General features: G+C 36.5%; 1 protein-coding gene across 3 annotated transcripts in view; it reads right to left on the reverse strand.

Annotated features, from left to right (window-relative positions):
* Positions 1 to 17,743, reverse strand: part of NCKAP1 (NCK-associated protein 1) — a 90,493-nt gene that overhangs the window by 59,903 nt on the left and 12,847 nt on the right. For 2 of the 3 annotated variants that reach the window (XM_014546550.1, XM_005857660.2), the window contains 4 exons: positions 2,333 to 2,425; positions 2,076 to 2,132; positions 1,197 to 1,339; positions 1,023 to 1,113 (listed from right to left, as the gene is read on the reverse strand). In XM_014546550.1, coding sequence (XP_014402036.1) covers positions 1,023 to 1,113; positions 1,197 to 1,339; positions 2,076 to 2,132; positions 2,333 to 2,425 — 384 coding nt within the window. The remainder of the gene's footprint in view (positions 1 to 1,022; positions 1,114 to 1,196; positions 1,340 to 2,075; positions 2,133 to 2,332; positions 2,426 to 17,743) is intronic. The other variant, XM_005857661.2, reaches the window with a different exon arrangement.

Below are 17,743 nucleotides of genomic sequence, written 5' to 3' on the forward strand. Positions count from 1 at the left end.
CACCCCCTGCCGCCACCTACTCCCGGCTGGCCCCCACCTCCTGCCACCACCACTGGTCACCTCCCTCTGGCCTGGGGCCTGCAGGCAGCTCCTACATTGAGCGTCTGCCCCCTGATGGTCAGTGCACGTCATAGCAACCAGTTGTTCCACCAGTGGTTCCACTGTTCGGTCGATTTGCATATGAGGCTTTTATTATATAGGATAGCTAAAATTTATCAAGTACTATATATATAAATGCTTTTAATGAAGCAACCAATTTAATCTTCATAATAATCATATGAAGTAGGTACTATTATTACTCCATTTTACAGATAAGAAAACTGATGTATAGTGAAGTTGGTTAAGTAACTTGCCCAATATTGCAGTTAGTAATTGGCAGAGTTGGGATTAGCACCCAAGCAGTCTGGTACGATAGGAGACATTCTCAAATACTATACTTCACTACCTCTACAGCCTATATTAAGTCTAAAAATATAATGGATCAATATATTCCTGAGTTTCTATATACTATTCAAAATCTAACTAGTTCTCTGGTTCACAATTAGATAAAATCATGCATAGCTATTATTCATATTTCATTATAATTTTTCCTGAAAGTTTATCAATTAAATAAAACATGTATGGCTATTATTCATACAGTGGGGCCTTGACTTACGAGTTTAATTCATTCCGTGATGGAGCTCGTAACTCAAATTACTCATATGTCAAATCAAAAAGTGAACGAGTGAGACATGTGATGCTGGGCTGATGTTGTGGCGTTCACTGTGACGTTCGCTGCGCCAACTAGCTGTGGGGTATCTGAAGCTGGCTCGTAACCCGAATTTTAGCTCGCAACTCAAAGCAAAAAATCGGCCGAGAGACGGCTCATATCTCAAAAAACTCGTTAGTCGAGACACTCATAAGTCAAGGCCCCACTGTATCTCATTATAGGTTTTTTCCTAAAAGTTCATCATTTTATCTAACTATCCACATTTAACCTATATCACATGCCAATTAAAGGCCATCTAAAAACCAGCTCTTACCTTACTATGGGGTACAAATTCTTCCATCATCTTCTTTAAAGGGTTTTCATAATCCACAATCATCTGACCAAGGCGTGGATATTCTCGGTCACTTAAAATAGACACATCAAATTTCACTGAGCTGTAAACCATGAAATTGAGAATTTCACAAAGATTTTTATGATGCAGGTCTACCTTGCTCCATGGGTCATTTCATGAGCGTAGTTGTACAATCCAATGATTGCCTTCCTTTCTTCAATTCGAGAGAGCAGTATCATTAGTGTTGTATAGGTTATGATCAAATCTAAGTAGTTCTTTGTTAAATCAAAGTTTACAGTCTGGGGGAAAAAAACATCAAGTTTAACTCCTTCCTATTTTACAAACTTTTAAACACACATACACACACACAGCAATCTTCATGGCAGCTACTGAAAGCTAATAGTTTTCTATAGTTATTTATTTTATTCCCATTTCTGAAATTCTAATTCATTTCACCAAAGACATGTAAAATTTGGGAGTTACAAATAGAGTTTTGTGTTTGTGACACAATTTTATGGATGAAAAAGAGTTCATTATCACCCTATTCAAACTAGTAACAGTTTAAAAGGATAACCAATACCAAAATAATATGAAACACTGGAACCAGTCTCACTAAGCAAAAAAAAAAGGAGTATTAAGTAAATGAAAAAATTTGCCACTAAGTCAATGGAGACATTTTTCACTTTGACTTCCTATATTTATAAACCATCTCACTGAGAAAGATTCTATCAAGTATGCCTTTTACAGAGAAAAATATTATCCACTTAACATTGCTTAATTGGACCTACTAAAATAAAATACTAAAATTAACAACTACCATCCAATATGCACAAGACTTATATTCAGTGAATCAAATAAACAAGGTAAAAAGAGAATGCATCTTAACTCTTTGCCTTGAAAAACAGTGCAAAACAATCCAAATTAACAATGCTAAAACTTAATATACACGTCATAAATGTTCTCTAAAGAAAAGCATTCGGTCCCCTTAGTTCTACTAGAAATAGAACTGGGAATTTTTCTGAAAATAATACTTACAATATCGAAGAAGACCTGGCAAACATCAATAGTATTGAGCAATTCACAAACATGGTCCTGAAAATAAAAGTTTATTTTAATCTTTACCTATATATATAATAATAAATTCAGAAAACACACACAAATAAAATGTATTTTAGAATTTAGTTCTACAAGAATTCTAATTTTATTATCTACAAATGACAAAGCAATTTGCAAAGTTAACAAATATCAAATCAACCTCAGAAATGTTAAATTTTATGTACTAAAATACATACCTTAAATTCCATAACATCTACAAATGTGAAGTAATATAATGCCAGATTTTTCAGAATCTCTGATTTTTCTTTCTGTAGCTGTGCAAGCTGTTGCTGTAAACACAAAATCAAAATGTACTGTTCACTGAGAACAAAAATATTTAACTTTACTACAAACTATCTTCTTTTATGATTGCTATATGAAAACACAAGCTTTTAGAACAGTATTTCTAGATGATTAACATTTTTTTTAAAAGCCAAAATACTTGAGACAGCAACTGCCTATAGTGATCAGCAACTGACAGTGTGAGGCTATAAAACAAACCAAAGCAGATTAGTACCAAACTGAACTACTAAATTGGAAAGTATTAGGAAAAAATAATTTTCAAATAAACTTTTTAAAAAATTAAAAACAACTCATGAGCATGATCACATTACTAGAAGTAGAAGAAAAGAAGGTGAAAAACATTATAACTTACACTACAAAAAACAATGTTATAAATTTGTGACTTACCAAAAAGAACATCCAGGCAAAGCCACGTTACGCATGCAAAATAAAATGTAGATACAAACATAAAATACAGTAAAGGTTCCCTGACCAGATCCACAAAACACAATAATACATTAAACAAAAGCAAAACACCACAACAAAAAAGAAATGAGAAAGAAGCAAAACTTGAGTTAAGACACTGGTAAACATATGACAGAGGTAAATGTGAATACAAAAGACAATTATTATTTCAATCAATTGTATTATTAAATTTACAAGTCCTAAGTTTTCTTTTTAAAACAACTATTGATATAATTTCTGAAAAAAAAATCCAGCCATATTTAATGCCCTATATCAGTGATGGCGAACCTATGACATGCGTGTCAGAGGTGACACGCAAACTCATTTTTTTGGTTGATTTTTCTTTGTTAAATGGGATTTAAATATATAAAATAAATATCAAAAATATAAGTCTTTGTTTTACTATGGTTGCAAATATCAAAAAATTTCTATATGTGACACGGCACCAGAGTTAAGTTAGGGTTTTTCAAAATGCTGACATGCCGAGCTCAAAAGGTTCGCCATCACTGCCCTATATCATAAGACTGCCAGAATTCCAATAAAACACTTAGAACATTGATACTGAGTGTAGTCTACAGAACAGCAGCATCCACATCAATCAGGCACTTGTTAGAAAAGCAGAATTTCTGGCCAATCTTAGACCTATTAAATCAGACTCTGCCTTTTAACAAGAAGTCCAGGTGATATGAATGCACATTGCACATTAAATGTCTGAGAATCACTAATTAAACGAGAAAACATGGGAAAATGGTTCAATATCAAATTTGCTACAAAAGCCCTCACAATGTTGAGGTCCTCTTAAGTACAGTTCTTTGTTATACTTACACAAAGGAGTTGGGAAAAGAGGTCTCTCTATATATAATTGCATTAAACCATTATATAAGCAAGAATATTCAAAACAGTGAGCAGAACATCAAGAAAAGATTCAAAAAACTATAAGACTATTTAAAACAACAAGCACAGCAGTCTGGTAGACCCAACTATTACAGAATAAACTACCCTAAATACTGCAGTCCCTAAAGCTATTTAAAGAAATAATTTTGTCTGGAAAACATCCCTAAATAAAGTATCTCATTTCATCCCCCAAATGTCAAAGGAAGGTATCCTATATAATAAAAGCCTAATATGCTAAGTGTCGGACCGTTCAACCAGTCACTATGACGTGCACTGACCACCAGGGGGAAGACACTCTGACTGGTAGGTTAGCTTGCCTCTGGGATCCGGCTGATCAGGACTGGGTGAGATGGCCAGACATGCCCTGGACCCTCCCACGGTCCCTCCCCGGTTCTGATAACCCCAATGGGGACTGGGAGAGATGGGCCAGACACGCCCTGGAGCCAACTTCCCGCAGTCCCTCCCTGGCCTCTAAAATATTTCTTCTAATTAATTTCCTTTCAATGTGCACAAATCAATGTACAGGGCCTCTAGAATGTTTATAGTGATAAGTACCTATTTTTAGCTTTACCTATGAAAACAGTTTATTTTGAACAATATATCTTTTTCAAAATAATTCTATGTTTACACGAACATTTTTAATCATTACCATTCACAACATCAAAATACTTTAATGTGATTCTATTTCATTAGATTATACTACCTTTACCTTGTTCAACAACATTAAACATTTATGACTGATGTTGTAGTCCTTTTTCCTCCTTTTCAGAATTTTGAGTTTTGAAAATATAACAGATGAAAGTAGACTCATAATAACAAGATAAGAAGCAAGAGTATAATTTAGTTGCTACTGAGCTTAATTATTAATAGTGCCTCCTTTCCATTTCAATTCTAGTTTGGACAAAAAATGACACAGTTCCCATATACTTATTATGCGCCTTAATGATCTTTTATACCAGTGGTTCTCAACCTTCTGGCCCTTTAAAACAGTTCCTCATGTTGTGACCCCAACCATAAAATTATTTTCGTTGCTACTTCATAACTGTAACTTTGTTACTGTTATGAATCGTAATGTAAATATCTAATATGCAGGATGGTCTTAGGCGACCCCTGTGAAAGGGTCGTTCGACCGCAAAAGGGGTCGCGACCCACAGGTTGAGAACCGCTGTTTTATACAAACCTTCATTTTACATACTCAGACCTTACTGCCCCCAGAAGTTAAAAGAACCTTCCCAAGATTTTATAACTACTTAATTACAGGGCCAGGATTGGAAATTTCATCTCCTTATACCTAAAAAAAAAAGTATTCTTTCCACATTCTACATGCCCAGCACCTCCCTTGTTAATCAAACATCATTATGGTCTAAATTTCTCATTCAACTTTATTTCCCCCAAAACCATATATAACTGGCCACTATAGTGGCTAAATAATTTACTAAACTAATACATGTCTGAATTCAAAAAAGTCAAGTTTTCAAGGCCCTACACATTTTGGCCCTAATTTACCTTTCCGATTTAAATTTCTCCTATACCCACTCACATGCTATACACTGTATCCAAAACTATTGACTATTTTCTGTACGTATCTCATGTTTTCTTTACTGTTTCCTCTACTGAGGTATCCTAATTCCACCAGTTATATATATATATCCAAATCCCACTACTCCTAAACCACTTAAAATGTTAACCACATTTTCAAGAAAACAACCCTGATTGAACTCCTTCCCTGAATGTAAATAACATCTCCCTCCTCTAAATGTGTGTAATTTCTAATAGTATCACTTTCTGCCTTATATTCTAGCTATCTCCAACATGTAAGACAGTGTACCAACTTCGATTTTTAATCTCCATAACCCCTATCTTACAGCTCTGCAAATAAAAAAGTGTCCAATATTAACATCAATCAGTTGAGTGATCATAACTTTTATTTAGAAGACTTTTACATGTCACTGTCAGATGACATGTTTTGGTAGGTGATGCTAGAAAGCCTACCTCCTATTATGCCACTGTAGCTAAATGACTTAACCATTCAGAGCCTAATACCCTCATCATCAAAATGGAAAATGATGTGTACAGTTAGCCAAGATAATGTACATGAGGACATCTAACAATGCCTGGCACCCAGAAACTGCTCATTAAATATTAGGTAAATATCAAATAGGGCTCACAAATCACTTAAAAATAAGCAAAAATAAAGTTACTTTATTTTTTAATATTTTTATTGATTTCAGAGAGGAAGGGAGGCAGAGATAGAACACCAATGATGAGAATCATTGATTGGCTGCCTTTTGCAGGCCCCCCAATGGGGATTGAGCCCACAGACCGGGCCTGTGCCCTGACCGAAAATTGAACTGTAACCTCCTGGTTCATAGGTCAAGATGCTCAACCACTGAGCCACGCCAGTCGGGCAAAAATAAAGTTATTTTAAATAATCCCAATACTACCCATAATATTTCTAATAAGAGCTGATATTAGTTAAGTATGCACTCTTTGCCAGGCATTGTTCCAAATATTCTGGAAGTATCTCACATAATCTTCTCAACATCTCTATGTTACAAGTATCTTCCCTATATAATGAAAATAAATTTCATAAAGCTTTGCATGAAAGAACTCAACTGTAACAACAAAGAAAAAAGATATCTTCAACTGCTTCAATTGCAAAAAATAAAAAGCTACATTTTAGTTCTCAAAGTGAAGGAGAACAACTACAAAAAATTATTTAACATCCAGAACAAGGTTTACTTAATTCATCATCTCATTGTTTTATAGTAAATAAAAAGCAAGAGCCCTGGCCAGTTTTGCTCAGTGATTAGTGCATCGGCCCTCAGACCAAAGGGTCTCAGGTTCGATTCTTGGTCAAGGGCACATACCTCAGTTGCAGGCTCCATCTCCGCCCCGGTCAGGGTGCAAACAGGAGGCAACCAATCGATGTGTCTCTCACATCAATGTTTCTCTCCTCCACTCTCTCAAAAAAAAAAAAAAAATCAATGGGAAAAATATCCTCCAGTGAGGATAAAGAAAAAAAAAGCAGGAAATGGTTTAAGAATGGAGATCAGTAATAAATTGTTTGATGTTACAGAACAGAATATTAGAAAAGCAAAATTTTTAGAGGAATTTATTCCATTCACTTTAAAAGCATATCATGAATACACAGATTAAGTATATTAGCAATGTATATGTGTACAATGCTTTCCTTAAAATTTCTAAGTATGGATCAATATTATTAACATTCAAGTAAAATGTGTAAAAACTTAAACAGAATAAACATTAGCCATGAAGACTGCAAATTAAGATCATATCGTTGTATGAAAAAATCTTCGTAATTAATCTTGGTACAATTAAAAAACATTTTCCACACCAAAATAAGTATCTAAAAGATTGATTGAAATTTAGTGTTTACTGGTTTTCATTGTTTCAAAGATAAAGTACTGGCAAATTACAATGAGGAATTACTGCCTACTAGAGCCAACTCACTGATTTTCAACACAAAAAAGTTTAGCTGTAGCTCTTTATTCATCCATTTTAATTACTTTCTTTCATTATCCAAACTGGTTATGCATAATAAATTACTTTCCTGATCTAAATTATTCTAGTTGTTTGCTCCTTTTTTAAAAACAACCAAGTACAGAGCTTGGTTTCAGGGAAATGTTTGTTCAATTTTCTTAGTATGATATTCTAAACCAGACTTTTTAAAATAAGAGACCTCTTTTAAGGAACTGTCCACCCTAGCCAACAACTCTCATTGGGACTACTACAGCAGCCTCCTAACTGGTCTCTGTACTTCTGTTCTTGCCTCTTCAGTCTTCTCCACATGGCAGCAAGACAGTGGGCATTTTAAAGCAATATACTACCCTGAAAAAATAATTCCAGGGACAGTTATGTAAGATATTAACACTGGGTAAAGATAATATGGCAACTCTTTACTATTTTTGCAAATTTTCTTGGTCAAATATTATTTCAAAATAAAAGTATTGTGGGTTTTTTTTTAACTCCAATGGTTTTCCATCATACTCACAATAAAACACACAGTCCTTACTAGAAAAAAATCTAAAGAGGACCCCGGCCTATCTCTAAGACCTAATCTCCTTTCATGATCCTACAGCCTCACTCCACACTGGTCTTCCTTCAGTTTTCATCAAATTCACCAAGCGTGGACCCACCCCAGAGCCTTTGCACTTGCTCTTTCTCATGTCTGAGATGCTTTTCTCTACTTCTTCACATAGCAGTGCTTCTTCACTTCACTTCTCTTCAGAGAAGCCATTGTTAAGCACTATATAACTAGGAGTACTCTTATCTAAAATAAGTTCCACAGTCATTACTCTCTAACTCCTTATCCTGCTTTCTATTTCTCCTTCCACTTCTCTCCAAATAAAAATATTTATTCATTTTAGCCTTTTGTTGTCCAACATTCCAACTTGAATTTAAATTCCATGGGGGCAAAAAGGTCCATAGGACTCTCCTTTTATCACATACAAATGATTCTACTGGCAGTCAATATTTCAGAAATGTATTTTTCTGAGCAAAGGATAATACATTTTAGGAAAAGTTGTCTTAACACTACTCTGCAAATAAGCATTTCTGATTGTTTAAGCTTTGTTACTAAATTTAATCCTCATAACTAATTTTCAAGGTACATTTTTTATTGTGGCAAAATATACATTAACATAAAGTCTACCATTTTAATGATTTTTAAGTGTGTAGTTCACACTTAAAAATGCATTTGACTTGTTGTGCAATCATCACCCCCATAGTAAACTCAATAAGCTTGAGCATAGTGAGAACCAAAAACCTTATTTCTAAATAAACTTTGTTTTTTCTAAAATACCATTTCTGGTTGTAAAAATAACGTTTTTTCAGCTTTACAGGTGTACAGTTTGCATACCATAAAATTTATCCATCATAAGTGAACAATTAAATAATTTTTGTAAATTTATACAACCACCAACCCTATCCAGTTTTAGAACATTTCCATTATCTCAAAAAGTTCCTATGTTCCTATTTATAATTAATCCTGCCCTTACCCTCAGCCCTAAGCAACTACTGATCTGCTTTCTGTCTCAGTAAGTTTGCTTTTTCTAAACATGTCCTATATAATAAAAGGCTAATATGCAAATCGACCCAACGGCGGGACGACCGGTCGCTATGATGCATACTGACCACGCTCAACATAGGAGCTGCCCCTTGGTGGTCAGTGCGCTCCCGCAAGGGGCAACCGCTCAGCCAGAAGCCCTGAGCTGGGCTCACGGCTGGGGAGCACAGCGGCAGTGGCGGGGGCGGGAGTCTCTCCCACCTCCGCTGCAGTGCTAACGATGTCCGACTGATGGCTTAGGCCCGCTCCCCATCAGTCCGACATCCCCCGAGGGTTCCCAGACTGCGAGAGGGCTGGGCTGAGGGACCCCCCTCAAGTGCATGAATTTCATGCACCGGGCCTCTAGTATCCTATAAAATGAAATAATATGCCCTGGCCAGTGTGGCTCAGTTGGTTGGGTGTAGTCCCATGTACTGAAAGGTTGCTGGTTTGATTCCTGGTCAGGGCACATGCCGAGCTGCAGGCTCCATCCCTGTTAGGGAGCATACAGAAGGCAGCCAACTGATGTTTCTCTCTCTCTCCCTTCCTTTCTCTCTAAAAAATCTATTAAAAAATATTTTTAAATAAATAAAATAAAATGGAATCATACAATATAGTTTTTTGAACCTGGCTTCCTTCAATTAGTCTAATGTTTTTGGAGTTCATCAATGTTGTAACATGTATCAGTAGTTTGTTCCTGTGAACTGTTAAGTAGTATAATGTTACATGCATATATCATATTTTGTTTATTTATTCATCAGTTGATGGGCATTTGAATTGCTTCCAGTTTTAAACTATCATACATAATGAATGCTGCTATAAACTTGCCTTCTTGAGGACATGTACTTTCATTTTTCTTGGAAAAATTTCTAGTTCTTAGGTGTGATTCAAAGATGCAAGTGATATAAAAGGCAACCTCTAGATAAGTGAAACGTTACTTTAATATATCATTCATTTAGCCAACAAATATCCCAACCTATTATATTGTTAGACATTGTGGAAGAAGCTGGGGGTAAAACTATGAATAAAACTCTGCCTCTGCCCCTACATAAGCATATATTCTAGTGATGACTGTATATGTAGATATACAGGTAACTTTTTTTTTTTTTTTAATAAATAGCCAGTTTTAGAAGCTGATAACACAACTAACTTCTAGGTGCAAGGTTCAAAGATGGTGAAAAACTACGATGATTAATTTCCACGTGCCTGTCAAGACAAAGACCCTCATCAACTGGTAATAACAAAAAAGAGGTTAAAAACAAAACAAAAAAATACACAATAGTATGAGAAAGACTACAAAAACAAAGATCAGAGCTTCTAAGAGTGGTAAGGATGGTGAATAAGACAGGAAGTTTAAGTAGGGCCTAGAACCGAGAGCACCCAAGGATTATTTTTGTTACATGATTACATGTTGACAGAATGGTGGCTCATGTTGAGTTTCTCCATTGGCAGGCCTGTAAACAGGAATAAAGTTTATATTTAAACTACCTTGGCTTCTTACTGGCCTTTTTGAACATCTGTTTTTCTTGGGAAATCTGAAGACAAGGTGAAGTGGCATCAATGGAAAATAATTTCCACTCAATATCTCTAATACCCTTTTAATACCCTACTCTCATCAATTCTTTGAGCTCAGAAGGACCTCGTATCCATTCACCCTATCATCTTTTTACTGTCACTCACCCTCTCATGTCTTATTTCCTTTTTTATCCATTTTAAGATTAAATGCCCATCATTCTATGACTCCCTTTGTCCCTCTCTACCTCTACAACTGTCTGATAAAACCCACCGCAGGAGAAAGCATACACCTATGCTGATTCAAACTCAACCTGAATTCATGCTCATTAACCATAACTGAGTAGCAACATCACTCCATTTTCACTGTCAATATACTTTCCCACTCTCCTCAATGACTATTCTACCCCTCCTCTCTCTTAAAATACTCAATAAATCTTCAACTTGATTCTGTTTCATGCTAGCCTGAACTCTAGACATCTACAGATGCTCCCTGACTTACAATACGGTTACCTCCAGACAAACCCATCCGAAGTTGAAAATATCGCAAGTCAAAAATGCCTTTAATATACCTAAGCTACTGCACATCATAATTTAGCCCAGCCTACCTTACCCATACTCAAAACACTTAACATTAGCTTACAGTTGGGCAATATCTATTTGTGTCTCTTGTTTCCTCCTCTTCTTCTCACCAGAAACAAGAGACACAGATATTTTGCAGACATGACCGGGTGAGAAAACACAATACACACTATCTAAAAATGCTGGCAACACAGTACACTATAGAGTATCGGTTGTTTACCCTGTGACTGCCTTGCTAACAGGGAGCTACAGCTCGCTGCCAGCATCCAGCATCAGAAGAGTGTCTAATCACGTTACTAGGCCAGGAAAAGAGCAATATTCAAAATTACAAGTACAGTTGCTACTGAATGCATACTGCTTTCACACCACTGTAAAGCAGAAAAATCATAAGCCAAACCATAAGTGGGGGACAATCTGTATACAACTGGCTATTCAACATCTCCACTCACATTTCTAGTAGACCTCTCAAACTTAACGTATCTAATAATAAGCTATTGTACCCTCAATCCCAAACCTGTTCTTCTTGCTTCCTTACCCCAGTAAATCTTTACATGTGTTCAAACCAAATTCCTTGGGGTCTTATTTCTCCCCCAATTCACCTCACTCCCCTTTATCTTCAAATATCTGCCTTAATGCCTCCTCCTTAGTAAGGCCCTCCCTGGGCATCATTCCTTTTTGTTGCTGTTGTTGTTGTTATTGTTAATCCTTACCCAAGGATATTTTTCCATTGATTTTTAGAGAGTGGAAGAGAGAGGGAAAGACAGAGGGAAACATCAATGTGAGAGAAACACATGGATTGATTGCCTCCTGCACGAGCCCTTACCAGGACTCACGCCAGGGAGGAGCCTGCAACCAAGGTACATGCCCTTGACCTGAATCGAACCCGGGACCCTTCAGTCCACAGGCCAACGCCCTATCCACTGAGCCAAACTGGCTAGGGCTTCCCTAGGCATCATAATAAATTAGCACCTCCCCACTATCACATTTGTTCATTTACTAAGCTTTATTCTTCTTCTTAGGCCCTGGCCATTGTGGCTCAGTTGGCTGAGGGTCCTCCCATACATCAAAGGGTTGCTGGTTTAATTTCCAGTCAGGTCACATGCATGGGTTTCCGGCTTGATCCCTGGTAGGGGGCATGCAGGAGGCAGCCAATCATTTCGCTCTCACATGGATGTTTCTTTCTTCCTCTCCTTTCCTCTCTCTCTCTCTATCTCAAAAAAAAACAAAAAACAACAACAACAACAAAAAAACACCTCATTCCTAACTGGTATGTTCTATTCTTTTTTTATAGTCTATCTGTTCAGCAGAATGTAAGCTCTATAAGAGTAATGATTTGTTTATTCACTGCTGGATTCCCACTCTCAGAACAGGACTTGGATCATAGAAGGCTCTCAATAAATGTTTTAAATAAAAAGTTAAATGATAAGTGAAGGGGACTATGGAAACACACATGCAGCACTTAACCTAATTGGAAAGGATTAGAAAAGGTTTCTCTGAAATAGTGATACCTAAGGATAGACCTGAAAGACAAGAAGTTAGCTTAGTGAAAGAAAGAATGTTCTAGATAGTAAAAACAGCATAAATAAAGGCCCCGAGGCAAGAGAAAACAGGCATGGCCATTTATGCCAAGAAATTATATGATGCTCTCCCAAAATAAAATAATCTTTTAAAAAAAGAAGCAATTAAATATATTTTTTCCCTATGTCCTATATATGTTCTACCCTACAGTAGGCAATGAGGACTGAGTATATTATCCTATATATACTGTCCAAAGAATACTGATGTACATACTTAAAACATTTTTAGCCAAAATGAGTGCTAGGAAGAATAAAGGAAAATAAGTGTTTTGAAACTTCATTCTTTACTTTGTTGTAGTTTATTTTCCTGTCTTTTATTTTGGATCTTGGCAAGTAACTTCTGGTCTAACAGGTAAAATCGGACCTCCCATGAAAAAATAAGCTACCATGCTAAAAGTACTCAAAGGGTACCCAAAGTGGTTAAAAGCCCCTTCAAAGAAATAACCAATCAAAAAAAAAAGGCAAAATTAAGGATTAACAAGTGATTAGGTTCTGGTAACATCCTTTGCTACTGTAAAAGGCATCACAATCACCATTGCAACCAAAGGATTGGTTAAAAACTGTTTGAAATGTAGCTAAAAAACTATCACTAGAAGCAAGCTGTAACTTCAGCAAATTTGAAGAAAATGCAAAGATGAAAATGCAAATGCCAGGAATGCATCTCCTTGGGGGCTATGCTGTGAAAACCTAGTATAATGCTCACTTGCAGACTCATTTACAAAAAAAACCAGAAAGCTGCCTTAAGCTAAACGGATATGATAGTAGTTTAATATAATTAGAATATATAGTACACAAGACTCACAAAACTATTTGATTTTAAAACAGACGTGTTTTGGGGTCCTAAGAACCAAAGAATGAGAATGACGAAAGCTGAAAAATACATTTATACATAAATTCTATACATAATTTTAGTGGATTTCCAAACTCCATGAAAACTCAGTGTGAAAGTTCAAGTGAAAAGCATTACATCCAGAACAATAAAGAGAACTATGTCCCAGGATGAAAGTATGCAGCAGGCTTACGCAAACTGTCCAGAGGAGAGTTAGAAGACAGAGGGTTATAGGAGAGTGGACTCCAGAAAAAATGGAAATCTTATACAGAAATCTTATAGACCTATGAACCAAGAGGTCACCGTTCAGTTCCCTGGCAGGGCATATGCATGGGTTGTAGGCTTAATCCCCAGTAGGGGGCATGCAGGAGGCAGCCGATCAATGATTCTCTCTCATCATTGATGTTTCTATGTCTCTCCTTCTTTCCTCTCTGAAATCAATAAAAATTTAAAAAATAAAGTCAGCATATAATTCAATCTCAGAACACTTATGATTACAAAACCAAAAGAAATCATTAACAATCTTGACAACATAAAAGTATAAGAGACTGGTATTATCACCATTTTAGAGATAAGAGCAGAGTACTTGAGATGTTAAATGACTTGCCCAAAACCATTCAGCTAAGTGGAAAGACCAGAACTCAAATTCTGTTTTATTGATTCCAAAGTCCATCCTTTTAACAATATACAACCATCATAACGGAAGCCACGACAAGACAAGAATGCCCTCTTAGAGATTAACTCAGAACAGATTAGTTTCCTTACCCTTTCCCTCCCCTCCTAACTAAACCACAGTGCATGTGTAAAGGGCCTCCCTACAACCATCCCCAATATCACCACCCCACCCCCAAAACACATTTATATGTTTAAGAAGCTGGGACTTTTATTCTTTTTCCAGGTTACTTTTAGTAAAGCATTAATGAGATGTATTTGTTTAGTTCTACTACAAAGTAGTTATTTTTTTAACTAATAACAAAAAGTTTTTAAAAAGTGTTAATCAGTTTGGGTCCTGACATAGATCTAAGACAATGTCTGAATGAATGAAAAGTTAGCTAAGTTACAGTCTATCAAGATGGTTCATTCACTCATCAAACATGTATTTAGTACCTCTTACATGCCAAGCACTAGAGAGAAAATATGGTGTTTAAAAACAGACTCTAACACTGTGTCTCTGAACCAACTTTAGAATGACAATCATGATAGTTTTAGAGTGACTTTATTTTGTATATCCCTGAGTGACCTTGTAAGCTACTTAAATAAAAATATAACTTGCCTGGCCAGTGTGGCCCAGTGGTTGAGCTTCAACCTATGAACCAGAAGATCATGTTTGGATTCCTGATCAGGGCATATGCCTGGGTTGCAGGCTTGATTCCCAGTAGGGGGTGTGCAGGAGGCAACCAATCAATAATTCTCTTATCACTAATGTTACTCTCTCTCTCTCTCCCTCTCCCTTCCTCTCATAAGTCAATAAAAGTATATTTAAGCCCAGCCAGGATGGCTCTATGGTTGAGCATCGACCTATGAAGCAGGACTCCTGGTCAGGGCACATGCTCAGGTTGCAGAGCATGCAGGAGGCAGCCAATCAATGATTCTCTCTCACCACTGATGTTTCTATATCTCTCTCCTCTCCCTTCCTCTCTGAAAACAACAAAAATATTTTAAAGTATATTTATATATATATAACTTATTATAGTATCTTATAATACTGTGTTCCTTGAGGGAAGAGATAAATAATATCTATAACATGAAATATTCCTATAAGTTTGAAAACTTATTTTTCAACTTATTTTAATAATGGCCTGTACCTCAGTCCAGAACCCTTAAATTACTCTTGTGGTACTCTTCTCACTAACATCTTCATTCTTAGGGAGTTCAGGCCTGATTCAATATACATAGACAATAATTTATATAATTTTCCCATTATTTTGGGAATAATATGAAAAATGTTATACTAAAATATACAATAAATAGGCAAGTTCCATAATAACGCTTTTGTGCCAGATATTTTTACTGTTTCAAAACCACAAACTAGCTTTCAGATATAAATACAACATAGGGAGACAGAGGGGGAAATTAAGTTTTAAAATTTTAGAACAAAAATTTCATTAAAAAGTTGTAACATACATCTGAACATTTGCTTAAAATTTCTTTTAAAATTTCTTGGGCAAAACAATCTTTACCTGTTAATAAAATAAGGAGTTTCTAATATTTTCTCTATCCAGGGACATAACAAATTCTCCTCTATATGCTCACAAGAAAACTATGGGAGCCCTGGCCAGTGTGGCTCAGTTGGTTGGAGTGTTGTCCAATACACTGAAAGGTCACAGGTTTGATTCCCCATCAGGGCACATACTTGGTTTTGGGTTTGATCCCCTGTTGGGGTACGTGCAAGAGGCAATCGATGGATGTTTCTCTCTCACATTGATCTCTCACCCCTTTCTCTCTTTCCCTCTCTTCCTCCCTCTCTCCCTCTCCCTTCCTCTCTCTCTAGAATCAATAAAAACATATCCTCTGGTGAGGATTTTAAAAAAAAGAAAGCTATGGGAAACAAATTATAAAACCATTTGACGGTTACACTTTCAAAATAATGGAAGATATCACGTTATAGACAAATTAGACAATCTCTCAGCTGAGAAATGATTTCCTTAATCTGAAATTAAATGAGAAAATCTATTAACTCTATTAAAATACATAGCCTGTCAAATACTAGACACTCAACAAGTGGCTGCTATACTTATAAAACTGGTATGTCTTTTATTTATTTGACTTTTACTTATTTCATCTGCTTTGAAGCTTAAGAAGCATTTAGTTCAACACAATGTCCCAGGAAACAAAACCACTCCTCGGCCCAGACATTCCCTAAATCCAGAATTGGGTACAAAAATTTATAACTGGTCACAAAGGGGCCTGAGCAAGACAGTAAAGTGACTCAACAGAGTCCAACATCATCACTGTTGAAGCCATGTTAAGGACCAATCCTGCTATCTGTCCAAAATGCCCTCCTTTGTTGTATCCCAGATATCTATGTGCTCACAGCTTCTAATGGGATTGAAAAGCATGGGGGTGGGGACAGTTACCAAAGAAATAATCAAGAATTAACAATTCCTGGCTGCAAAATAAGGATCTATTTTATAAACTTCAGAAAAAAATTTTTGCTGGATTTTTCACTGACACAAACTCTCTCTTTTCATGAAGAATGCCTTTTCTGAAATTGGGGACAAGAAGTGCTGGTATGGCACGAATCCGAACAGAAACAGTGCTAACCAGTCATTCTCCTGACCCCGGAAATATAAAGTAAGCATACTCTGTGATGACTCAAAACCAGGAATAAGAAGAAAAAAAGCCTACTGTGGTATCAATACCATTTCTTCAGCACACTCAGTAGCCAGAAATCTTCAAGTTCCTAACAATCTCTAATGCTACTATTATTCCCAGTCCTTAAACCTCCGTGAACTATGTCTACGAATTTAAAAAAAAAAAAAAAGGACGCCCTAACTGGTTTGGCTCAGTGGATAGAGCGGCAGCCTGGGAATGAAGGGTCCCAGGTTCGATTCAAGTCAAGGGCATGTACTTTGGTTGCGGGCACATCCCCAGTAGGGGGTGTGCAGGAGGCAGCTGACCAATGTTTCTCTCTCATCGGTATTTCTAACTTTCTATCCCTCTCCCTTCCTCTCTGTAAAAAACCAATAAAATATATTTTTTAAAAAATAAATAAATAAAAGACTGAATTCCTCGTTTCTTATTTCCTAACCTAGGAACTTCTCACAAGAATTTTGTCAGGCCCAGATCAAAACTGAGATCACAAAACTTCACAAATACCAATTATATAGGACTTAAGCTGATTAAAAAAAACCAAAAAAACACAACAAAAACAGACTAGCATTCATTACACAGAATAGCTGTAAAGGCCATATGACAAAACAGAGTTTCCAAAGAAAACAATGAGTAAATTCTATAAAGGATCATAACATTCAACAACTTTGAACAATTGATTTTATAGGTTAGATATAGAATCATCGTATGACCCAGCAATTCCACCCTAGGTAAATAGATGGTTGGGCAAAAGTAGATTTACAGTTGTTTGTATGGAAAATAATACAATAACAAATAATAATCCTATACAACAGAAGCCTAATATGCAAATCAACTGAATGGCGGAACAACCGGTGTCTACGATGCACACTGACCCCCAGGGGGCAGACACTCAATGCAGGAGCTGCCCCCAGCCCCCAGGCCCCAGGCCAGCCAAGGCAGGTGCCAGCGGGGGCCCCCTGATCGCCCCACTGGTCACCCCACAGATCGGCCCTGATCACTGGCCAGGCCTAGGGACCCTACCCGTGCACAAATTTCATGCAACAGGCCTCTATAACAAGAATAAACTGTTTCATGTACTCACAAT

The sequence above is a fragment of the Myotis brandtii genome, unplaced genomic scaffold (genome assembly GCF_000412655.1).
Source record: "Myotis brandtii unplaced genomic scaffold, ASM41265v1 scaffold112, whole genome shotgun sequence".
Taxonomy (NCBI): Eukaryota; Metazoa; Chordata; class Mammalia; order Chiroptera; family Vespertilionidae; genus Myotis; species Myotis brandtii.